General features: G+C 43.1%; 3 protein-coding genes across 8 annotated transcripts in view; 1 reads left to right on the top strand and 2 right to left on the bottom strand.

Moving 5' to 3' along the window:
• ift80 (intraflagellar transport 80 homolog (Chlamydomonas)) overlaps positions 1–3,038 on the bottom strand; it is a 29,000-nt gene extending 25,962 nt beyond the window's left edge. Inside the window, exons 1-3 of the mRNA XM_037467839.2 lie at positions 2,903–3,038; positions 1,058–1,168; positions 884–952 (exon numbers count right to left, since the gene is read on the bottom strand). Coding sequence (XP_037323736.2) covers positions 884–952; positions 1,058–1,145 — 157 coding nt within the window. The 5' untranslated portion in view covers positions 1,146–1,168; positions 2,903–3,038. The remainder of the gene's footprint in view (positions 1–883; positions 953–1,057; positions 1,169–2,902) is intronic.
• A 1,417-nt stretch (positions 3,039–4,455) lies between these two features.
• Positions 4,456–20,351, top strand: smc4 (structural maintenance of chromosomes 4). 4 transcript variants are annotated; one of them, XM_037467792.2, is made up of 24 exons: positions 4,456–4,594; positions 6,070–6,221; positions 7,220–7,401; positions 7,936–8,127; positions 9,091–9,267; positions 11,139–11,303; positions 11,776–11,903; positions 12,145–12,285; positions 12,600–12,750; positions 14,206–14,370; positions 14,508–14,741; positions 14,880–15,065; positions 15,239–15,400; positions 15,671–15,896; positions 15,994–16,070; positions 16,507–16,659; positions 16,784–16,910; positions 17,036–17,225; positions 17,587–17,731; positions 18,208–18,381; positions 18,852–19,034; positions 19,118–19,350; positions 19,480–19,663; positions 20,039–20,351. In XM_037467792.2, the coding sequence occupies exons 2-24, from the start codon at positions 6,080–6,082 to the stop codon at positions 20,201–20,203; spliced, it is 3,882 nt and encodes a 1,293-aa protein (XP_037323689.2). In that variant the 5' UTR covers positions 4,456–4,594; positions 6,070–6,079; the 3' UTR covers positions 20,204–20,351. The 4 variants fall into 4 exon arrangements, with proteins under 4 accessions (XP_037323689.2, XP_037323698.2, XP_062417162.1 ...); XM_037467801.2 differs by having other exon boundaries at positions 4,491–4,550; XM_062561178.1 differs by lacking the exon at positions 4,456–4,594 and adding an exon at positions 4,948–5,673.
• A 273-nt stretch (positions 20,352–20,624) lies between these two features.
• On the bottom strand, positions 20,625–24,562 carry trim59 (tripartite motif containing 59). 3 transcript variants are annotated; one of them, XM_037467898.2, is made up of 5 exons: positions 24,143–24,562; positions 22,609–22,915; positions 22,288–22,509; positions 21,916–22,125; positions 20,625–21,627 (listed from the first exon to the last, which is right to left on the bottom strand). In XM_037467898.2, exons 2-5 carry the CDS (start codon positions 22,861–22,863, stop codon positions 21,058–21,060), a joined length of 1,257 nt encoding a protein of 418 aa, XP_037323795.2. In that variant the 5' UTR covers positions 22,864–22,915; positions 24,143–24,562; the 3' UTR covers positions 20,625–21,057. The 3 variants fall into 3 exon arrangements, with proteins under 3 accessions (XP_037323795.2, XP_037323779.2, XP_037323788.2); XM_037467882.2 differs by having other exon boundaries at positions 24,234–24,562; XM_037467891.2 differs by having other exon boundaries at positions 21,964–22,125; positions 24,234–24,562.
• Between the last annotated feature and the right edge of the window lie 41 nt (positions 24,563–24,603).

Here is a 24,603-nt window from a genome sequence, read left to right as displayed (position 1 = left end):
TCTGCAGAGGTGATTCATTTGATGTGTCAAAGTCCTGGAAGAAGCAGAGGGCTCCCCCAAACACATGAATGAAACGGCTGCCCTGTGTACCTGCTCCTCTCGAATGGGTCTCTGCTTCTAGCTCTTCTTTCCCCCTCTATCACAAGACGCCTTCTTTTAGCCAGATGGTCCGTCTAACGCGATCAGTATTGTGTGTGAGCGAGAGAAAGAAAGAGAGGGAGTATAATTGGTGTCGTTATGTTGTGTTTACTAAATGACTCCAGCTTTACATTGCTTCTGCGGCTGGCTGGCAGCTATCATGGATAAAGCCTGGTCTTTGAACTATACCGGACTAAAACTCAGATTGACTCCTATATAACCCTTAACCAGCAAAACTTTTCGAGATTTGTACATTCAAAATAGGCAATAAATACTTTCAAATTGCCAATAGATGCGAACTTTTGGCCTAAAGAACACATCTATTACTTACTATTCAATTTCTCATTCAAACTCTCAAACCAGGTTTGGTGATTGTTGGAACAGTGAAAATAAATTGATTGTTTCGCTCAATGGAGTTTTGTTGTTTTGTCAAGTTTGAATAAAGAGCATTTTACAATGACCCAGCAAGGTAGAATGACTGTTTCTGTCAATGGAGTGAGGTAGACTTATCTGTTTCTTTTAAATACCTCAGTCTCAGTGTTAGACATAAAACAGGCATTAGCAGCCATCATTGGGACAACACAATGCACAGGGTGCATGCACAGAATGAATGTGCTCTGCCTTGAGTGAGTGGGGACAAAAAGGGTTGACTAACCATAAAGAATAATAAATAGAAGTTTTACATAAAATCTAGATACATATGAGGCTCAAAGTCAGTAGATAAAGCATCGGCCTTCAGCATTACCTTGGCTGGCTAGTGTTGAACGTAGCATCCCGCTTTTTGACCAGATCTTGATCTGCCCATCCTCTCCGGCTAAGTCATTAGATGAACAGATTAAATGGATTTGACATTAGGAGGTTTCAATTCATGCATACATTTTTTTGAAACATCAATGAAAATATGTCCTTGACATTTTACCCGTAACAAGAGCAGTTCCATCGTAGTTCCATCTTCCAGCCAAAACAGCTCCCTTGTGTGCCTCTACACTCTTCTCGACGCGCCCCATCTTGGTGGTCAGGTGGTACTTCCCTGCAGAGAGACAAAAAGAGGCTTAATGTATGGCAATTCCACACCATGACTGGATCTGGTTGTTTACAGTCTTTAATTGAGGAACACTGCCTGTCTGCAGTAATTCTATGCTAGTGTGTGGGTTTCGTCTGCAGGCCATGTTTTTATAAGTCAGACTGAATCGGGTTCTTGACTGAGGCAGATGAGTTTTGCCACATGTTTTTTGCCAATCAAGAACTCTGATGACAAGATGTAATACAAGTAAACAGTAATCCCCTGACACACATTTAGCAACAAAGCTACATGTTCTCCTTGAAGCTAAATTTTCAACAAAGTGGATGAGTCAAACTAAAGAGTTTCTGTTGGTTGAATTAGGGACATGATGTATTTCCTAGACAAGAATGGTCATCAGACACAGACAGTTATTGAGGACGCTGGCCTAACATATACTTTGTGGCAGTGTGTATTAAAAAATTCTGCACGTTCTATGTAATTTCTGGTGGCCTAAAACTGCAAATCAGCATGCTGCTGCTCTCTCCCATTTCTAAATTTAAAAGTTACTGGTTCAGCAGGTAGTGAATAAAGCATATACAGCTGCACTGATATACTTCAAATGGGAAAAAAAAACATTTGTTTTTTATATAACATGTATGTTCTATTTATATATGAACTCACATCAAAACAAATTGTTCTACGTTTGTCTGTTCTGATTTGTTTGCTCGCTCTCTTGTTATCTGTCAGAAAATATATTTCTTTGTCTTATAATGACAACATCTCAACCTTTCGCTTAACTACTTTTATTGATGGCCTATACTGTTTGTTGAGGAATTTCTGATTATAAATATGTCTGCCATCTATTATAAAACCACATTGTAGCTTCCCAGGGTAAAAGTGATTGAGATTGAAACAGTTTTATTCCAAAATGTGTGGACAAAATTGGTCAATGCACACCAAAGTAAAATAAAATTAAGTGATTGTCATGTTTGGTTCAATGAAAAAACGAAAACGTACTTCTAATAATAGAAATACTGGTATTTAGGGAAAAAAGCAGGAGAAAGTTGCAAAAGGGAATCACAAGTTTTCATTCTCTAGTCTGCCAGAGAAAATTGCTGCTTCAGTTTGTGGGTGTGTTTATGCAACCCAACACTGCCATTAGTGTTGTGACCACACATTGCCTGCCATAACGGTACATCCATATGATGTGTGTTTATATCTAATATAGTCTGAAAATGGGGCATTGTAGGCCATGTGGATGCCCCGCAAACAAACTTTGTTGCCAGTTTGAAATTACAAATGTACAGATGGAAAACAAAATCCCACCTTGGACGATTCAACATTAAACTGGACCAGAGGCGGACTCACTCTTTACTACAATAGTACAACTCTTCCCACAACGAAAAGGAATATGCTATCTGAAACAGTAAACTGGTTAAGATGATTTCCTATTAATAGATAAACTCCAAACTAATGATTAAAGAAGGCAGTCATCATCTCAATATAAAAACAGGGCTGAAGGGGTGAAAAGACCTGAACTATAGTGAAAACAGTGTTACCGGTTATTAGGTTTGGTTAGTTCAGTAAGCTTTTGAAAAGGTTATCACTACTTTGTACTCTCACTCATTTATTTTCCCTGCATAGTACTGAAACGTGTTTTATCTGTTCACTAATTAAACAACTTGTAATACAAAACTGATATATTGATGAGAAAAAAAGCAGAGTCCCACTGGCCCTATTTCAGAGAATAAAGAAACTTACCATCGGTGCTGGTAAGGACAAAGATCTCAGTCTGGTTTGGTTTCTTGCCACCAACGGTCTTGGGGAGCCAATGTAGGTCAATGGGGTAAATGTCCTCTGATAACTTGACAACCAGACTGGTCTCGCTGGTCAGCAGGTTCCACTTGAGGATCTGGTGGTCCTCGCTGCATGAGTACAACTCATCTGCTGTGGTCCAGCCAACACAGCTCACAAGTTCCTTATGTGATCTGCTGTTAAGGAAAGTGACCCAGGGAAATTTTAATGAATATGTTGATCATCTGCTATAAACGGGCTCTTTAATTAATAATTAATATAACCTAGATTTGGTACAACTAAGGTGCTAGCGTTGGAAACAGTGGGAAAGGGGTCGAACCAAGCAATAGGAGCTACCAATTCCTATTTAGCAACGCTGCTCAGGGTGAATCTACAGGTGCTAACATTAACAATGGACCCCAGATTTGTCGTGTGACATAACATATATTTCAACGGTACAGAAACACGAGGCTCGATAAACAACGTTGTAGAAAGGATATGTTTGGGTTCCTGTAGCAGCGATGTTTTCAACCTCATCTTGTATGTTTGCTCCGTTAGTGCCTAAACAAAAACAGAGTTAGTGGCAATACCTCACATTAAAAACGCTTATGTTTTCACATCAATGTCGAAACAACACATACTAAAAACAATACAGAACACATCAATAGGTTTAACAGTACCCGGTAGATTAGGCAACTCAGTTGTTGGCATGATCTGGTAACTGTGGCGGGGAAACAAGCGTCTGCAGTTGCTACGGTACCTGTCACTGTTGCTAAGGTGAATCCTGAGATGTCCCCGAGCCTTTACGGCTCCGTGGATGCTAACGTTAACTTTTTTCCCGGGTAAAACAGACGTCCTTCTGTTGTTTTTACAGTTAATATGGAACCACCACATATGTATGCGTGTCATTTACGCCAGAAAAAATATGCACGAAAGGTCACATTATTCAGCGCACCCCTATCCATCGCTAATCAACAGTTTCTCGCTAACGTTATCAAGGCTAATCTCTGGTAGCCATGTTATTTGGGTCATGAAAAGCCTGAAGAGAAATCTTCTCGCGAGAGTTAAAAGTATCGCTTCCGTGAAAACGGATATTTCGAATGTTAAGTGAAAATGAAGTCTGTTAAATAAATATGACGTATTTAACAGCACTCATTGAAATCCGATATATGAACATTAGTCGTTGATCCTTCGGTATGTATTTTATTAAATGTAAACTATCCCTTCGTTATGTTGTAACCAGGCAATAGTTTAAATATATCTACACAAAAGTTTCGAATTCAACAATAATCTCGAATAATCTAAAATTGTAAATGTATATTGTTGCTCTCGGAATTCTTTTGTTTGTGTCATATGGTCATGTTTGTTTGGAGCGAAACGGAGTTGGCTTCGTCCCCTTTTTTGAATTTGGTGTTTTTTTCCCCTGCCCTTTGAACGTTCCATGGTGCCTTGCGTCAGTTTGTAACGAATCTGGTTCGACAGCACAGTTTAGGCGCCATTTACAAGTTAGAGTTTTCTACTGGCAGAGGGACTCGGAATGAGACGGGGCTAAATTTTGTGGATTATATTTTCCAGGTCTTGGATTAACGAATACTTTTTCGAAATCTCGAATTGGGTCAGCAAGAGCGAATTTGATTTACTGTGCCTATATTTTGGAAGGTACATTGAAAAAAAACATTTTAACTATGAGGAAAGTAATGATAGGGTTCCGTCTATTTGCTGAAATGCATAACGTTAGTTCCGGACGAGATCTAACATTACGAAGCACGCTGCGTTTTGACTACAAACAACGGCGAAAAACGTTGATATCGCTATCATTACTCTGGAATGCAATGAGGAATTATCTTTTCTTGCCTAGTATTTTTTTACGCAAACTGTGCCTTTTCGTAGACACACCCCTAACAGTAACATGTAACTTATCCGAATGTCTAACTTTATGTTAATGGTGCAGATCGTTGCATATAGGTTCAGTTGTAATGGCTTTGTCTGGATAAATTAAACTACTTCATCCTGGATTTTACGTTGTTCGCGCAAATTAAGCGCCCGTTTCAATTCAGACCAAGTCGCGTTTACTTTGAGTACAGTTGACGTTACAGTGTCGCGTGAACGTTATAGCTCCTCGGCGCAGACGTCTACTAGTTAGCCGTCGCGTTAGCTTCATCGTTAGCATTGAGGTGTTGTTTTACATCAGCTAGTTACCGTTAGCAACCGCCGCTAACTTAACGACTTTAGCAAACTGGAGGAGAAAAAAATCCAGTAACGTGGCATCTTTTCGCCAACGCCAAGCTGCGGTAGCGTTACTACTGTCCTGAGCAGGCGTAACGTTCGTTATAACGCAGTGAACGTCCGTTATTTGTCAAACTATATCTTAAATTGAAGTTAGTCTCCATTTGGGATTTCAATGGGCTTTCCTACTAGCGATGTTGACTTCTAGGTTGGCTCATCTAATCGAAACCGCCGTCATCAACGTAGGAGTTTAACGTGTTAGAGCACTAAAGTGAAGATCGGCGTCAGGCTCGTGATACCGAAGTCTTCGCCGTCGACCAGGAAGCCCGTTTAGTGAGAAACATGTCGCATGTTACACCGCAAAGAATGAAGCCATCTGCGTGTTCACTTTATTTTCCGCTCTCCTCGTCATTGCGAGGGTTCATTAACCGTCCGACTCCGAGGCGCGAATCAAACGCCTCGGGTGCACAGTGGTGGGGGGTGTAACGTTAACGGAAACCATTCTGTCACAGGTGGAGGTCATTCATTCTTTAACCGGGGGTTTGGGGCTCGTGTTAGAATGGCAACTCCTTTTGCTTCAATCACCTCGCAGATTGGCAGCCGCAACGCGCCCATTTTTTTATATAACTTCAAACGTCGTTATTCATGGTGAAACTTTATCTATTGTTCTCTCTTTTTATTTATTTAAAAATATGGTCACGGGTGGGGGGGGGGGTCTCGCGACTAACAGTTTATACGGACGGCAGTGAGCGGGTTCCGAGTGGTAATGATTAAAGCTTTGACAACAGTAGCTGAGTGGGACCGACCCAAAGTAGAGTTGGGAGATTGACAGACGCAAAAAAGCCCACTCATGGATATTACCCTCCCCCTCCTCTCCCCTCTACCCTCTCCCCAAATGACCCCTTAAGATTTCAAACCATGCCCTCCAAAACTGCGAAGAGCTCCACTGCCAAGCCGAGAGGGAAAGGGTCGCAGCCCCGCGATGACTCCGGAGACGAGCTGGATGGAACCCCTCAAGAAACCGACCCCAGCGGCCAGGAGGACGCACGGCCGACCACCGGCAAGTAACAAAGGCTTGACAGGGTGTCTGGGACTAGCAATAAGTTGTGTTCACTCAATGGCTTTGCGTGTGTTGTAGTGGCCGCTGCTTTGAAGCTTCCCCCCCCCCTTTCTCTCTCTTACTTAAAACGCGTAGTTAGAATGTTTGATTTTTTGTTTTTAAAGTGTCATTCATCAATAAATTTCTTTGGATTTTTTTTAAATTTGATGATTTTCTTATCGTCGAGTGTAACGTTACTTTTTCTACCCCGGATCCTCTCGGCAACCGAGGTAATTTATTTCGATAACAAATTGTTTTATGAAGTTAGATCAAAACTGGAGTTTGGCGTTATTCTTATAACTTCGTGAAATGTGATTTGGGCGGTTTAAAGTGTATGTAAAGCTTAAGCTATTGGTATCAAAGGATTTTATTTTTCATTCTTCATAGAATATGTTAAAATGCTGCAAGAGTTTGATGTGCAAACATCGACCCCACAGCTTTTTTTATGCTCATGCGAGCACAAAAGATTCCGGACAGGTCGCTATGGCTTGGTGGGATGGCAATGCAAGCGGTTGAACGTAATACTTTTCGGGCTTTAAAACAGCAGTTTTACCTGTGTGCGTTTGGAGTACAGCTAAGATTGGGGGGGAAAATGTTACGGTGATTATCTAAATGTGCACTGACTTATTATTATCGGGGTGGGGGATGTGGCGCGTCTACTCGCAAGTATAAACGCGTGTCGTGGTGCGTTCGGGTGATCATATGTGTTCACAGGCGACCACGGTCTCTTTGGGGTCGGCTCGTTTTTTCAGAACAAAGAAACAAACGAATGCCTGTCAACTTTCTCGGTAGTCGTTGTTTGTTTTTGTTTTTTTTTCTTCTGTCGCTCCTTTACCCCTCCCCCACGAGGCACTGCCCACCCCGCCCCCTCCCCTCCCTGCCACCCCACCTGAAACGACTCGCACAGAAGAATTAAAGTTGTACTGTTTTATTTTATTTTTTGTCATTCTGTGCCACAGATCCGTCCCAAGGGGAGGCGGTTGATAACCGAAGTTTGGAGGAGATTCTCGGCAGCATCCCCCCACCCCCGCCCCCAGCGATGACCAATGAGCCGGGCGCTCCTCGCCTGATGATAACACACTTGGTCAACCGCAATTTCAAGTCGTACGAAGGGGAGAAGGTTCTGGGGCCTTTTCACAAGGTACGAGGAACGCCGGTCGCGTGGGGAGCTACTTGGTGGATGTGTGGTGGGGAGCTCACAGAGTCCCCACCATGGGAGTGCTTTCTCAAGTGGATTGTGTTCGTCTTTAATGCCTTATTATGGTGACTTGTGTTATTGTAGAGACAAAAAAGTGAAGTATTATTATTGGTGTTATTGAAATAATTATTCATACATGTATTGAGTTATATATATTTTTTTAAAGGTGGGAAGTCCTACGACTCTATTTTGATTTAGTGAGTGTATAGAGAGAGCAAGGTATTGATCCGGAGTTGTGCTGATATTTACCATAAATGATGCCTGTCCTTAAACCTGGTCTTTTTGCCTTTTTCTGTAACACTAATTGTTATTCAAGTAAATCCTGAATACACCCACTTCACAATTAATTCACATAACATTCACCATTCTGCTATGCTCAAGTTCCTATACAGCTAGTAGTTCACAGTATTTGTCGATGCAGTATTTTGTTATAATTGATTTACATTTTTTTTATCTTCTCTCTCACCTTTCTCTCAGCGCTTTTCATGCATCATTGGTCCAAATGGGAGTGGGAAGTCCAATGTGATCGATTCAATGCTCTTTGTGTTTGGCTACAGAGCTCAAAAGATCAGATCAAAAAAGCTCTCAGTGATGATTCACAGCTCCGATAAACATAAAGATGTGCAAAGCTGTACCGTGGAGGTGCATTTTCAGAAGATAATTGATAAGGTATATATCTTTACATCTCTCACACAAATACACACTGAATTCACCCTGCCTGCTCCTGAATTGATCAACACAGTCAATTTTCACTAAGGGTGACTCTAGTGGACAGATATTTTTCTTGAATTTTAAATATACATTTCTCTCAATGTTCATAAGATAATATTGCTACACAGTGATCACAACAGTAACTTAACAGACTCAAAGCAGTCATGAAAGTTACAATTGACACCCACAGCTTAGTCAATTCATTATGAGCTACATTTGATTTAATCTATTTTTTAAACATGTCATTTATAGAGGCTCTGCTTATTTGGTTAAACTATTAATAGTCCATCAAATGTGTTTGTGTATTAAGAGACACATTTATCATTTGCATTAGATCACATATTACTTTAAAAACTAAATGTTAAAAGTCATTGGTGTTTCTGTATTTGATCTGCCACAGGGGGGTGTACATTTTGACTTAACCAATGTTAATTATTTTGAAGCCTATTTTTTGGTCCACTAGTTTACTGTAAATTAAAATCAAGTTATCAAACTAATTCCAGAATTTTATTAATTCTGCAGGCTTTACACTCGGCCATTTCCTAAACTTGAAAATTGTGTTTTAGTAAGTGGTGTACACAGCTTGGATTATTAGACTTGTTTTTAAATGTATACATTTCCAGACAAATTTACGATTTACATTATTAAATCTAAGATGTTTTTTAGATTTTTGTAAATGTAACATAATAGAAAACACTCCAATATTTATATGGTATTTTCCCAATGCTACTGTAGCTGGCTGTGCTTTTTAAACAAGTCTTTTTCTAAATTGCTGTTAATGTGCAGCCCATTTATCTGTCAGCACTATGAGTGCCATTTGATGTGTAGAGCCATTAAGAGTTTCTCCTGAACTTTCATGCACTAAGCTGTTCTGTGTCTTCTCCCCCCCCCCCCTCTCCCCCACCCTACCCCCTGAGCCAGGAAGGAGATGAATACGAAGTCATCCCAAACAGCAAGTTCTATGTTTCCAGGACGGCAAACAAAGACAATTCTTCAGCCTACTATATCAATGGCAAAAAAGCCACATTCAAAGAGGTGGGGGCTTTACTCCGCAGCCATGGCATTGACCTGGACCACAATAGATTTCTGATCTTACAGGTAATTGTAATTTTTTTTAAAAATTATAAATTCCTCCTGCACTTTTTTTGTATCCTCAATGTGACCATCCCATTCTGCCGGATTTCTTGCTCTTTGTTCTCTACCCATTCCCCAGTTTTTTTTAAAATCTTTTTTTATGGCTATCTTAAAGCCGTGTCTGTCTGTGGGAGGACCTGTTTCATTCTTTTTTTGAATTGGAAAGGAGAGGATGTGCCCTTAGACTGCTATAGCAGCGCATCATGGTTTGAAACAATGTGGAAAGGTGCGAACCATTATTTGCTGCTTTAGAATTTTAAGGAAATAATTCAATTTTCCCCTTACATGGAAGTGGATGTGAGTTCAATGGGAACAGGTTGGAGTTCCCTTTACCATGTACCTGCCACGCTTTAGCAGCACGTAAATATTGGCGTGTAAGAATAGACCCCAACCCCAATATTAGCAGTGCTGCTTCAGTGTGGTTGGATCAAACAACCTCTATTACCACAGCTTTAATATTGGTTCAATACTGTAATGTATTCCTGAATATGCCTGAAAGTAAGTGTGTGTGTGTGTGTGTGTGTGTGTGTGTGTGTGTGTGTGTGTGTGTGTGTGTGTGTGTGTGTGTGTGTGTGTGTGTGTGTGTGTGTGTGTGTGTGTGTGTGTGTGTGTGTGTGTGTGTGTGTGTGTGTTTTAGTTTTGCATTGTGTTTAAATGAGTTGACTAGATACACTCTTAACCCGTCTGGTTGTGTCACATGTGTATCGCATCCATTATTACTGATTAACCCGAGGCTTATGGGGTGATGATGACACAGGTCAGAGCAGTACCAAATGGTGGATTTAATCTTTACTGTCCCGTTTTTAAATGCTGCTATTTTTACAAAGTGTGTTAGTTTTGGGTTAGCACTTAGTCTCTACCCTCCACTGTGGTTTTGCGGTTAGTTGGTTGATTACATGTGTCATGCTTGACTGCGTGTGTGTGTGTGTGTGTGTGTGTGTGTGTGTGTGTGTCCGTTTGTCCGTTCATTCTCAATGGTCTTTAGTGTCTTTGGCTCTCTGTCTATGACATGGCTGCATGAGTGTGGGAAGAGGCTTTAGCTTTTCTCCAAGGTCACATTTCCAGGCCTCTGGCTAGTTTGTGCTCCGGTCTGAAGAGAGAGACGTCTGATCTCCGCTACCTTGACTGGCTTCTCTTTTCTTTCACTCATAATGTATACGTAGCTCACGTATTACTTTTAAAACGTGATTTGTTAATTCGACTTTTCTGTATCTACAGGTAATGTGTTTAACATTAAATATATTTTGGCCTAAATTAGTAAAAGAACACGTGTTAAAATTAGATTAGAGAGTTTTAAACAACACCAGGTGAAGAGGTGTGTTTAGTATTAGGAATTTACACCAAGATTTAGAAATAGCTTCTTGTTCTGTTCATTATAATTTTTTAAAAATGTTTAAACACTTTAGATTTGATAATTCCAATTTCTTTCTTCTCCTTTAAACGTGTTCAATGTTTTTGAAGCAATTAATAATGTCCCCTAAAACAACCATCAGGTTCATATCCTATGTCATATTTTTATTTATAATTTTTTTTTTTAAAGAATGGTGGTTATTCTAGAGTGACGCGTGTATTGCGTTCCCAAAAGGAAGCTTAATAGATATTGTTTGTGCATAGTTCAAGTATGCAGCTACTAAGGTGTGTGTGTGTAATAGATCAGCATTATTTTTAAGTTTAGGGATATGAAATGTATTAACCACATATCTTTAAAATGGTTGTTGTGGGCGATGTATTTAATTTGTTTAATTTAAAGGGTTTTATTATAAACTTTTGCTCTGTGTTTTCAGTCAATGATGCATGCCTGTCTTTGTCCATCTGTTGCTGCGGACGGTTTTTAGGGCGAGGTGGAGCAGATTGCCATGATGAAGCCTAAAGGACAGACGGAGCATGACGAGGGCATGCTGGAGTACCTGGAGGACATCATCGGCTCGTGTCGCCTCAAGGATCCGATCCTCACCCTGTCACGCCGCATAGAGCTGCTCAATGAGCAGAGGGGAGAGAAGGTGACACGCACACACACTCCCACGATCTGCTCACACACTCCTAAGTTAACCGACTGTTTTTCCTGTATCCCGACTTCATTTGCTGGGACACGTTGTAGTTTGAAGAGGCTTTTTAGCGTGTTTTTGGAATCTTTGAATGCACATAAGTGAAATTTAAAATGAATAATTTAATTTTTATAGTTTGTGAAAGATAACCAGCTCCAACTACCCGAGACATGATTCATGCTATTGATACAACATTTTACACATGTAAACCTTAAACCCTAAAATTTCCTTTTATTATTTTATTTAACATTGTAAGTAATGATACAGGAGTGATTAGAAACACAATTATTTTATTTTTGCTTTTATCTGAATATGTATCTGTGAAAAGAATGATAAAGATTTCACCAATGCATAAAATGAATGTATATCATTTGTATCAGTGGTTTGTTCCCTGATATTAAGTACTGTGGTTGTTTCTCTGCACTAGCTAAACCGAGTGAAGCTAGTGGAAAAGGAGAAGAATTCTCTGGAGGGAGAAAAGAACAAAGCTGTGGAGTTTCTCACTCTGGAAAATGACATCTTCAAACACAAGAGTCAGCTCTGCCAATATTATGTGTGAGTGCACGACCACCTTCTTTCACTTCTGTACAAATCAATCAATAGTATAATGTCATTAGATTTCAATGTAAACATGACCCAACAATATTATAAAAAAAGACGTCTAATTAATTGTATTTTATTTTCTATTAAAAAAAACAGCATGATCTATGTGTCCATTTCTTTTTGTGCTAACTGTTAAGTGGAAAGTATTACATTTTTCCACTCACTGTTTTTTCTGCTATCTCTCTGCCATCAGTCATGATCTGCACAAGCGTGTTGTAGATAAAGAGCAGGAGAAGCAGAAGATCTTGGAGGACACCAAGGAACTAACTGAGAAAAATGCAAAGATATCGCAAGAGACAGAGAAAATGAACCAAGAGCTCAAAAATGTGGAGAAGTAAGTTTTTGCTCTCTTACTAATCAGTGTATCATGTTTTATCATTTAATTATTTTGTGTTTGTCGGTGCCATTCAAAGACAGAATCTGGTCAAGTGTCCTAAACGGTGATTGTTATACAAATTGTTGCGTAAAGTACAGGGAAGTTTTAGTAGTAGTTTAACTATAAATAGTTTGCTGTGAATTAATATAAAAATGGGGATTTTCTATTGTTTGTGCCTTGTTTTGCCTGCTTTTTATATTCCCTTGGTTGACTCGGTTGATTTTGCGTGACCGACTCGAGTGTACTCTGTAAAAACGCCGTTCCTCCACTAGGAAACAAAATAAACTCAACAAGTACATTGAGACCCAGAAGGAGAAGTTCACACAGCTGGACCTGCAGGACGTTGAAGTGCGTGAGAAGATTAAGCACTCCAAGAGCAAGAACAAGAAACTGCAGAAGCAGCTGGAAAAGGACAAAGAAAAGGTGTGTTGGACTTTAAATTGCGTTCCACTATTACACCCACGGTTTGCTATGCTCTCGTAGTCTACATCATTTCACGTTGACAGTATTACAGGAGTCTCATCATCTGTGGAGAGAGCATCATTGACATAATTTACGATACATATCCATGAACAAATATGGGGACGGACTAAATCAAGACACTCCAGCAGCAGTGGTAAGACACAACAGAGTGGCTGTTTACTTTGTCCCGCGGCCAAGAAAGAAACATGGGCACTAAAAATACAACTTCCGTTGCTTATAGAAAACACACGCGTTGTTGTTTTGAGGCTTTACGGAAACCTACAATGAATTACAGACTCTAACGGCAACTCGTCTTTAGTACGTATCAAATTTATTTCACTTTGTTGTGAATGTTCTTATTTTATTTTTCCAAAGCCTGCCTCATTTCACAGGTTTGTCGTGTAGTTGAACAGTGTGTACTTTGTATTGTGTTTTTAGGCATGTTTACATTTATGTTGTCGATCATCAACATAGATTCTACCGCAATACACTTCCTCGAGATAAAGCATTTTTTAAATGTTTTTATGAATACAGAGAAAATTTCAAGTGAATAAATTTGTGTAAAAACGATGCAGCTAGTTTTAAGCATTAAACAACAATCCTGGAAGAGTTATAGTTTAAGTGAATACTGTTGCCGTGATGATGCCGTCTCAACAACTTGCACATAGGACCAAGATTTAATTTGGGATTATTTTGGGCAAGGAGAAATCAATGTATGTGTCCCAGATGAATTAACATCATGCATTTAATAATAATTCAGTGTAAAATAGTAAATCACAGTTCATGTGGCAATCTGCCCTAAACAAGCCACCAGGGGGCTGTGAAGTAACACAAGTCGATCGCCCATTGATGACCCGCTCATGCTCTGCCTCGCTATTAATGGAGTTAATGAACCTCTATTAATGTTGCTGAAACATGTTTTTGCACAAGCAGAGAGTTCAGAGTTCCCTCGTAACTTTTAAGTGTATAGCTTCTCTGCTTCAAAACTCCATCTGCTCCACCAACAATAGCTGTGCTCTGGAAATGTAGTGGTCAGAAGCAGGCGGACCTCTGGGGAGCAGTGTTCTGCTGTGCGGTAGTCAACTATGGCCTGGCTTGTGTAACACTCCTAGCAGCTATGTTCACATTTCACCCGCTGTTAACCCTACAAAACATAGACTATGTACACATGCACACACTCCCTACTCCTCGCCTTGTTTCGGTCCTGCCAAGCAGCAGACTGTTGTGCCAGTATTTGCTCAGTTCTCAATGTACGTTTTGTAGTTGATCACAGTTGTTTGTTTTGGAGCTGGCAACACGTGTATTCAATCCGTTGTATTAATGCCTCTTGTCTTCTAATACGGTCTCTTTTATTCGAGAGGGGTCAAACACGCCTCACCCGTTTCTGAATGTTCACCCACCTGGCTCATCTTTCAGCTGGAGGAAGTGCGCGGTGTACCAGCCAGCAGCGAAAAGGCCATCTCTGAGGCGACGGCACGCAAGGAAGAGCTGGAGAAGCAGAAGGTGAAGGAAGAGAAAAAACTTGAGGCGGTGATGGAGAGTCTCAAGGAGGAGACCAGCGGTTTGCAACAGGACAAAGAGGTGCGTGTCATGTGTCCCGGTGTTAGTTTGTTGCCTGCTTTTCTGAACCTGAGATGAATACATTCTTGCATACTTTCCGCAAAGTCCTGTCTCTGAAGTCTTCCATACTGTACCTCCCCGCTTTTTGTGTCCTCCAGACCAAAGAGAAGGAGCTGATGGAGCTCAGTAAGGCTGTGAATGAGACCCGGTCCCGCATGGACCTGGCTCAGTCGGAGCTGGACATCTACCTCAGCCGCCACAACACCGCTCTGACGCAGCTCAACACGGCCAAGCAGACACTGCAGACCACTTCTGACACGCTGCGTGAGCGCCGTGCAGCCATCAAAGACTTGGAGGTCAAGATACCTCAGAAAGAACAGGAGCTCAAAAAGGTGAAAACTCTTGTTGTTTAGGCCTTTACCTTGGACATTTCTACAGTACTAATCTAAGGTTGTTTTTTTTGCTTAGTTCATCCGTTGAATGACCATCGGCTGCCCTTAATTGGTCCTCTTTTTTTTCTTCTTCCTCAGGATGAAGTAGCGCTGGAGCAGCTGATGAAGATGGATAGTGAGACCAGGGAGGTGGTGAGCCAAATTAGGCAGAAGGTGGATGAAGCGAAGAGCTCGCTGTCCTCCAACCGCAGTCGAGGAAGAGTCCTGGATGCTCTCATGCAGCAGAAGAAGAGCGGCAGGATCCCTGGAATCTTTGGAAGATTGGTAAAACGTAGAGAGGATTACACGGCACCGACATTTATGGTCATGTAGTTATGGTGTGCGTTATTAACTACAAATGTTTCCTTTTTTTAATTACTTTTAAGCATTTAATGTCTGGAATAACAAGCAGCTGTCTCAAAATGTGTGTTTTTTTTATTTTGTTTTTGTGAATGTAGGGAGACCTTGGAGCCATTGAGGAGAAGTATGATGTGGCCATTTCGTCTAGTTGTGGCGCCTTAGATAACATTGTCGTGGATACCATTGACACAGCTCAGAAATGTGTCATGTTCCTTAAAGAGCAAAACATTGGGTTTGCCACCTTCATTGGACTGGACAAGGTAAAAGGGCATTACACTGTAGGATGTGTAGACAGGACAAAGAGCACGGAGCATTTAGTCTCTTCATGAAGCTCTTGTGTTAAATAACATACATACTGCACTCTATTGGCTTCAGTAGCTGGCCACGGGAGTTTTGTTTTAGTTTGGCGTTTTTGACATTTGCAAAAATTGTTGCATTTTATCACTTGGCTTTCTAAAAGTGTATATTTAGTAAGCTTTTTGAACACTATTCAGGTTTCCTTAGATACCTCCCCACTTCCTTTTTTCCAGATGAAGGTGTGGGAGAAAAACATGGCTCCCATTCGCACTCCGGATGACTGCCCTCGTCTCTTTGACATGGTGCGTGTGAAAGATGAGAATGTGCGGCCCGCCTTCTACTTTGCCCTGCGGGACACCCTGGTGGCCGAGGACATGGAGCAGGCCACAAGGATGGCCTTCCAGAAAGAGAGGCGCTGGAGAGTGGTCACCCTGAAGGGGCAGATCATCGAGATGGCTGGTAAGTGCATATTTTCATAACTGTAGCTTTTTTTGGGAGGCATTCTGTTTTACTATTTATTTGTTTTCCCACTCTGTGGTCTGATTGTGCTTCTCAGGAACCATGACCGGAGGAGGAAGAGCGCTGAAGGGCAGGATGGGCTCCTCTATTGGTGCAGAGGTCTCCCAGGAGGAGGTCAGTTTTACAACGTGTCATTACAGCAGCAAAGTGCACACAGACATAGTTAAAAGCAAGATCAAAACCAGTTCTACATAGCAGTAATACAACCAAAAACAAGAATCCACAGTAGCTGACTTTAAATTAATTATTATATGTACTGAAATATATGTTGGTATACATTCATGTATATTATGTCCATCTTATACTGGTATAAATACTTTTTCTACAAGTGACACTAGTATTTGTTTTTTGTATCGGTCAAACCTATCCCAGTGGGTGAAGCAAGCTTTATTTAAAAGCTCCTTTAATTCACCCTTCAAACTCTTTTTTTATTAAAGTTTTACCACAAACACGTTTCTATGAAGTAACTCTGAGATACCGGAGTCAAATGGAACCCGGCACTGCAGGCTAATCGATATGAGACGTGATGATCTTCATGTGTTTTCTGCAGCTCAACCGTATGGAGAGCAGGCTGAATGAGAAAGTGTCGAAGCTGCACGACTGCCAGGAGAAGAAGTTGCAGCTGGAGGAGAACGTCCAGCAGCTGCGACGACTGCTCCGAGACATGAAGAACACCCAGGAGAAATACGCCAACAGCATGACCGTATGGCACATTCACCGTGCTTCCAAATATGAAACCCTGAATATTCCACAGCCGCCCATAAGTTGTGCCACTTTTTAGTGACGAAAGATTTTTCCTACCTTCCTTCCTTCCTTCCTCCCTTCAGAGTCTCGCTGATCAGGAGGCTCACTTGAAACTTCAGATCAAGGAACTTGAGGCCAACGTGCTGGCTGCCGCCCCAGACAAGGCCAAACAGAAACAGATGGAAAAGAGCCTGGAGGCCTTCAAGAAAGGTGGGCTCCTCCTGTAACCTGCAAGAAAACCCTGTTAAATATGTTCAAAAAGTTCAATTTGAATCCCTCTGAATCTATCATGAATATCATCTTCCACCCTTCACAACCTGCTCCTCCTCAATCAGACTATGACGCGGCGTCCATCACGGCTGGGAAGGTGGAGAACGAGGTGAAAAGGCTCCACACCCTGATCGTAGACATCAACAGCCACAAGCTGAAGGCTCAGCATGACAAGCTGGACACGGTCAACAAGGGGCTGGATGACTGCTCCTCCACCATAACCAAGGCCAGAGTGGCCATAAAGACAGCCGACCGGTGGGGACTTCTATGCGCTCTGTAGTTGTGCGTTTTCAAACACTTTGAGCTGAATTCTGCTAAACCTCTATGGAGGAAAACAGCCGTAACGTTGATGCACTTGAACTCAGCGAGGACATTGCTGCTCCATGAGAATATCTATGAGGTCGGGGTGCAAATACCTTTTTAGCAACAGTAATATAACTATCTTTTTGTTAAGGGTTTGCATTTAGCTGTATTCATGTAGTGTTAGTTTTTATAAAACGTTCTGAGATCCTTATGCCTTGATACAGTTGGTCTCACACACACACACACACACACACACAGTAATCACTGCCGCTCTGACCGAGGCTAATATCTTATCTGTTTTCCCCTGTTGCAGCAACCTGAAGAAGTGTGAGGAGAGTGTGACTCGTGTGCAGGGGGAGATGGAGGAGAATGACAAATCCATGACTGAGCTCACTGAGCAGCTGAAGAAACTGGAAGACGAGGCTGGGGAGGTCATGAAGGCCTGTCAGGAGGCGGAGGTTGGTGTCATTTATGTAATGTCTGCAGTTCATTGTTTTTCAACAGATTTGCAGAGATTTATTTTATATTTTCTACGAGTTCATCCAAAAGCATTAGTTTTCTGCTGCAAGGGACATTCATGACTTCAATTTATCATCTTTTTGCAGTGTGCAGAGCTCTGACTGGCTGACCTCACACCGTTACATTGTAATAAAAAACGAAAGAAGCGGCTGATTAAAATTCACAAGGAAAGGAAAAAACAACAACAGATTTTAACCCATTCAAAATAAACCCTGATAAATCTACAATATGCTATTTACATTTCTTTGGCAGGATAATTGATAACTCTGACCTATCTCTAAATGATCTCATAATTGATCACTGGTACTTAGGATGAACCGTTTTAAATGTATACAGCTTTGTAGGCCCTCGATGCCTTCTGAGCACAAAGCCAAAAGAGGTTGAGCACCACGGCCTTTTTTCTATCGCCCTCTAGGCGGCGCTCCCCGAGGTGCAGCAGCAGTACCAGGCGGTGCTGAAGGAGATCAAGGTCCTGCAGCAGCAGGAGCACGCCATGCAGGAGGAGTCCCTCAGCGTCCGGCTGCGCATCGAACAGATCGAGACCACCATGGCCGAGCACAGCAACAAGATCAAGCACTGGCAGAAAGAGGTGGGGGTGTGTGTGTGTGTGTGTGTGTGGAGATATCTTCGTAGTGACAACGTTGTTCTCATCAAAGTGATGAGACGTGACTAAAAGTTGGTCCAACGGGGTAACTAGCAAGAAATGCTTCACTGTGTAAATTGTTTTATGGTATTTCACTACTGATGAGGTTTAAATGAGGTTTTTTAGGGGCCCCTGCTTTTGTCACTGTTCTTAATTCATCAACTTGTACACATTTCTTGGTTTGTTTCTGATTTAGCGGTTTCATTACTGCTGAGTTTGTCAATTTGTCTTTATATTTTCAAGCTTTAGGATTTGAGATCTCATTTTGTTTAGTCTGAAGTAAAGGCCAGTATTGAACAAAACTTAAGTAAAAAACAAATGCATTGAAATGTTTGAAGTAACCTAGTTGTGTCCACATTGATGATCTTTAGGTGATACTTGTTACCGTTGTGTCTGATCTCATTTATATTCTTCAGGCCACCAAGTTGTCCCTTCACTCTGTTGAGGGAGAGCCGGCCGAGGGACTTCCTGTCTTTACTGCCGACGAACTCGCAGCAATCTCCAATCCCAACGTCATCATCAACAAGATGATGACCCTGGAGACCAAGAGTGCCCAGATGAAGCCCAACCTGGGGGCCATCGCAGAGTACAAGAAGAAGGTATGAACGGGCCTCCTTCTGGCTAAACTGTAGTCCCACACGGAGCGGTGCGTCTTAAGCTTACGACCCGTGCGTGTTTTCAGGAGGAGCTGTACCTGCAGCGCGTGGCGCAGCTGGACGAGATCACCACAGAGAGGGACCAGTTCAAACGCGGCTACGAGGACCTGCGCAAACAACGCCTCAACGAGTTCATGACCGGATTCAACATGATCACAAACAAGCTGAAGGAGAACTACCAGATGCTCACACAGGGTGGCGACGCGGAGCTGGAGCTGGTGGACAGTTTGGACCCCTTCTCCGAGGGAATCATGTTCAGGTAAAAGAGGAGACCAATGAACTGCCAGAGGACCAAAGGCACGTCAATTGATTCCTACCTGCCACTTCTTTTTGAATCGTGTCCTTTTGTCAAAGCTCTGTTCTGTTGTTGTCCCCCCTCCCTCTTTAGTGTGCGTCCTCCAAAGAAGAGCTGGAAGAAGATCTTTAACCTGTCAGGAGGGGAGAAGACCCTGAGCTCCTTGGCGTTGGTGTTTGCCCTGCACCACTACAAGCCCACGCCGCTCTACTTCATGGATGAGATCGATGCCGCTCTTGACTTCAAGAACGTCTCCATTGTGGCCTGTTACATTTATGTGAGTACTGAGCTGCGGATGAGGCGAGCTGCTCCCTGAAATTTGTATCTCTCACTTTTAAGGCCAAAGTACATATTTGATAGGACGGTGGTGCTATGTATGAGTCAACAAGAGGTAATAACATAGTTAATTCTCTGGAGTGTTGAGGTAATCTGTGGTGTAACACTGGATTAGAGAAGAGGAGGGGGGGGGGGATTTAGACAAATCACTTGTTTTCAGGATCAATCATTCAATGAGCCTGCAGTTTTTGGGTAAATATTTACGTGCTAGTTGAGGGTGATCTTGACGGCATCTTTGCAGCTGTGCCCGTCTGTACTCCATTAAGCCCTTGTTACCCCCCCGATCAGTCATTTTGTTTTTCCTCCCTCTGTACAGGAGCAAACAAAGAATGCTCAGTTCATCATCATCTCCCTGAGGAACAACATGTTTGAGATCGCTGATCGTCTCATCGGCATCTACAAAACTCACAACACCACCAAGAGCGTGGGAATCAACCCCAAGACCATCACATTCAAAGAGCACCAAGCCATGACCGCCTAATCCTCAGGGGACTCACTTTGCTGCTTTACTTCCCCTCATTATGTAAATATTTGTTCTCTCTTGGTATTGTCTTAATGTAATGCTGCTATTCTTTATTATGTACTTTTTACTATCTGAACCAATAAATGTTTTTCAGTCACTGAATTTATCAAAGGCCCATTTAAGATGTAATTAAATGGTGGGAACCTTTAGATTCCCAGAACGTACATTAACTTTGACACAAAAGTCTAAAACAAAGGTCCCAGAAGGCTGTATTTAAAGCAAATGTTACCACAGTTGCTTCTGCTGTGAGGTCATGTGACACCATATATTTCACACTACAGCACAAATTGTAGTGAGCATTAGCTAATTAAGCTCACAGCAGCGCTATGAATCATTGTGCAACATGAAGGGACTTCACATGCAAATGAATACACAGAACTAAAAGCAATAACAAGTTTTATTTTTCTAAAAATACCAGCACTAGAAAAAGATACAATGTCATTTTAATAAGAAGTGTAGTCTGCATAATACTTGATATTACATATTTTTAGGGCGGGGCGCAGCAGGGCCTCGCAGCTCTTGTGAAATCTGCACAGTCCCCCCATTATTGTCCTCGGGGAGTTGCAGTACCTTCAGGCTAGTAGGAAGTTTCCAATGGGTTATAAGTCATAAGGGTGAGGCACCTCTAATGTTATATTTGAAATCTTACAGGAAAAATCCAATCAACATTGTTAATGTTTAAAATGTGCTTAGTTTCCACTCTAACCGAAAAACAACATAAATTTTTCAAGTGGAAAATACCGGCGGTTTTAAAAAGCTTCTGTCAGGTGCAACCTCAACTGCAGGAGTGTAGAAGTAAAGCTTTGTCAGTCTCAGTGGGACGTCAGACTTTTAAATAACGCGGCCAGCTGCTGCGAGGCCTCCTCGCCCACCGAAGAGAGGCGAGATCTCCATCCGTCCACGGCGGCCTGCAGCACTGCCTGCGCCGACTCCGCCGTCTGACAGACCGACATCATCAGCTCGCTGCTCAGCTCGTGGACCAACTGACTCCAGTGCGAGAGCAGCGAGAGTCCATCCGGCTCCACCCACATCGCCGCCGCCGCCAGCAGCAGCAGCAGCCCCAGCAGCAGCACGCGCCGCGCCCAGCCGTCGGTCCCATCGCTTCCTCCGGCGTCGGCTTCCGCCGCGGCGCCGCATCTGGAGCAGCAGCACACCGTCGGGACGGGCGCGTCCTCCAGGCTCCCGATGGTCACGGCGGGCCAGTGCTGCTGCAGGTGCTCCGCTGCGCGCGGGGTGAGGGAGAGGTTTAACACCGAGGGCAGCGGGGTTTTAATGAACTCCTCCACCCGCTCTCTGAACACGTGAACCTCCTCCAGGAAGACCAGCGGGGAGTCCTCCTCCTCTACCGACGAACCCAAGGACACCAGGTCCAACTGCTCTTCCTGCAGGACACACGGCGGTGGAACGCTGAATGATTGTTGCTTTTTCTGTTGTAATTGTTCATACTTGCAAACCAAACAAACGTTAAGTCTATCGTTAAAAGCCGCAAAAATAGGCTCTATTGCTAAATGTTTTCACCACATGACGGGGCGTCGCCAATCGGGATCTTGTAGAAACATCCCCAAAATGCACCACCCATTTTGATCACCTGTACATGCTAAAGCATCCCAGTTAAGCCGCGATCTAAATGTGTGACGTGGATCTGCTTGCGCCCCCCCCCCCGAACACACCTGCAGGGCCTTCACTCTGCGGATGAGCGGGTCGTAAGCCTCGCACACCTCTGCGCCAGCTTGGTCCAGGGCCTCCAGGTAGGCGTGTCTCTTCCTGGCCAGCACCGCCTCCAGCGCCTGGAAGAACTGATCGACCTCCCGTCGGTCCTGGCTCACGAGACCCTCACAGCGGGCCTTCTCCTGCTCCAGCTGCTCCCCGAGCTCACACACCTGACAGCGGGACAGACAGACGGCAGCCGCCGAAGCGACGTGATCATTTTTTTTCATTTCATTCATTCATACGTTTAGCTGGACGGGTTTTCAAGTTCGGCCCACCAGAGCGTCTCCTCCTTCACCCCGATGGAAGCGCTGCCCTTGTGGACAGTTCCCTACCTGTGCCCATCTCTGCTCGGAGAGTCTGGCCAGCAGTTGCGATGGCGTCCGTTTCTCCCTGATGAAAGCTGCCTGGAGGTCATCTATGGGATGGCCCTGGTGCCGCCCGACAGTCAGACACAGGCCGCAGATCAGCTGCCGATCCTGGATGCAGTACATGTTGAGAGGCTGCCTGTGGTGCTCCTGGCAGGAAGGCTGCCGCGGCGCGCCGTCGCTCTGGTACTGAGACGGCACACGGGCAGACACTTAGGCAGCGAAGCACGCACAGCGAGACCAGCATTTTGTACCGACGGCCGACAAACGGACGGCTCTCGCTCCTACTTTCTCGACGATGGCTCGCAGCGACACGTTGGTGGGCAGAGAGTCTACGCCCAGCGGGGGCAGCTCGACCACGCTGCGGCAGTTGGGGCACTTTAGCGGCAGGCGCAGCGGACGCCAGATGGAGTAGTTGGTGGACGAGCGGAGCAGGTTGTCCAGGCAGGCCTTACAGAAGGTGTGGGAGCACGGCAGGACGCGCGGGTCAGAGAACAGCGAGTAGCACACGGAGCACGTCAGGTCCTCCTCCAGGTTGTCCATGGCGGAGGCTAGAGGCCCGGGCTTCGCCGATGGGGATTGGGCAGAACAAGATCTGGCAGGACAGCAGGATGGATGAAATGTGAATGCGACCGAGTGAACACTTTGAATGGAACAGAGTCTTTGGGTTCCAAGAGTCAATGAACAGCTGATGGTTTCCGGTCTTTGATTGTAAAAATGTTCATCACTTGCTATAAGACCCTATCTTTATGTTTTGGATTGTTGGTTGGTTATAAATAGGGAAAGGGACCCTTTTACTTGTTTTTATAGACAAAGTGATTAATTGAAAGAAAAGTATCAAGCATATTAATCAATGACAAATGTGGGCACACATGTTGAATCTATTGAAACAGCTCAGTCAAAAGTTCTATCCTTAAAGTTAATAATTTGCACATTATTTAATGTGCAAAATACATCTATTACTGAGGTTAAAAGGTGTGATTTTTGTCCTGGAGGACTACATTGAGGTTTCTGATCTGTCCAATCAAATGCAGTCCAGCATAACAAAATCACCAAATACTAAAAAGGTAATACTATACTTTATAAGTCTGTTTCAAAAGAATGGATCACACTAGATTATGTAGAACTGTTGTTGGACTGTATTACACTTTACAGATGTATAATTAGGGCCTCCCTGTTAATACGCATTGCCTCATTCAAGTCCAACCCAAACATCGTGTACTGAAAAAGAACAGTCTATAAAGCCAGCTGAGCCCTGATTAGAGACCAGTTGTGTTTGTGTGGTGCACTACGAGCTCTCCTCTGATTACACTCAAACCCGCAGTGACAATAGGAGGCCTTCTGCCAACACACACACACACACACACACACACACACACACACAGTTGTGCAACTGACCCCAAAAACACGATACATTTATGTAAACTTCTAGAATTAAAGTTTTTAATAAGTGTGCAGCTGTGGCCCGATGAATATGTTCCATTTATTCATTTGGGAAATTAATCCAGTTGGTAACATTAACAAGCCAGCTTTATTTGTAATTTGCTGCGAACTGTGAATTGGTTTAATTTACTTTTAGAAAGTGTCAGATTACTCTCCATTAACATGTTATTTATTATTTACTTAGAGACATCAACCTTTATTTTCACACGTCACAAGCGAGCAAACTTGATTCGTGGCCTCAGTGGGCGTAAATTCAGAACCACCTGAAACTACCGAAACACAAGTGCGCTCATGATTGTTGTCTTTAATTTGAACCGACGTTACCGTGGCTGCCCCGCACTGCAAGCACCGTGAGCTACGTCAACACCTCCTTCCTTACCTTCAGAGTTTAACGTTTGCATCGCGTTGACAGCTCGTACATCATTTAGAACTATGCTCAGGGCGAGAAATCCTTAAGTTGCGACACTCACCGTCTGCACGGAGGGACGTTTCGGCCCAGCGCGGCTATCATTTCCGGTTCCTTAAGGTGCTGCTTTCATTTCCTCAGTAAATTCGTACAAACTGAATAGGCCAACAAGTTGAGCACATTTAAATGATTGAGTAAATGCTTAAAAAAAAAACTTAGTTTGTGTTTGAACCAGTTGCTCTTCATAAAGACATTTCACTATTTAAACTCATTCCTTTTGGTGAGTGCGGATGCCCATCACGTTCTCCGCTCGTCTTAATCTCCACATCTCCGACAGTCACAAACGCCTCAGTGTAACTTCCTGTACTGCGCATGCGTGTAAACTGGTGGCCAATCTCGTTGGGGCGTTATTATTTGAATACAAACTACATTTT

Source organism: Pungitius pungitius, chromosome 3, assembly GCF_949316345.1.
Source record: "Pungitius pungitius chromosome 3, fPunPun2.1, whole genome shotgun sequence".
Lineage (NCBI taxonomy): Eukaryota > Metazoa > Chordata > Actinopteri > Perciformes > Gasterosteidae > Pungitius > Pungitius pungitius.
This window is presented reverse-complemented; position numbering and strand designations above follow the sequence as displayed.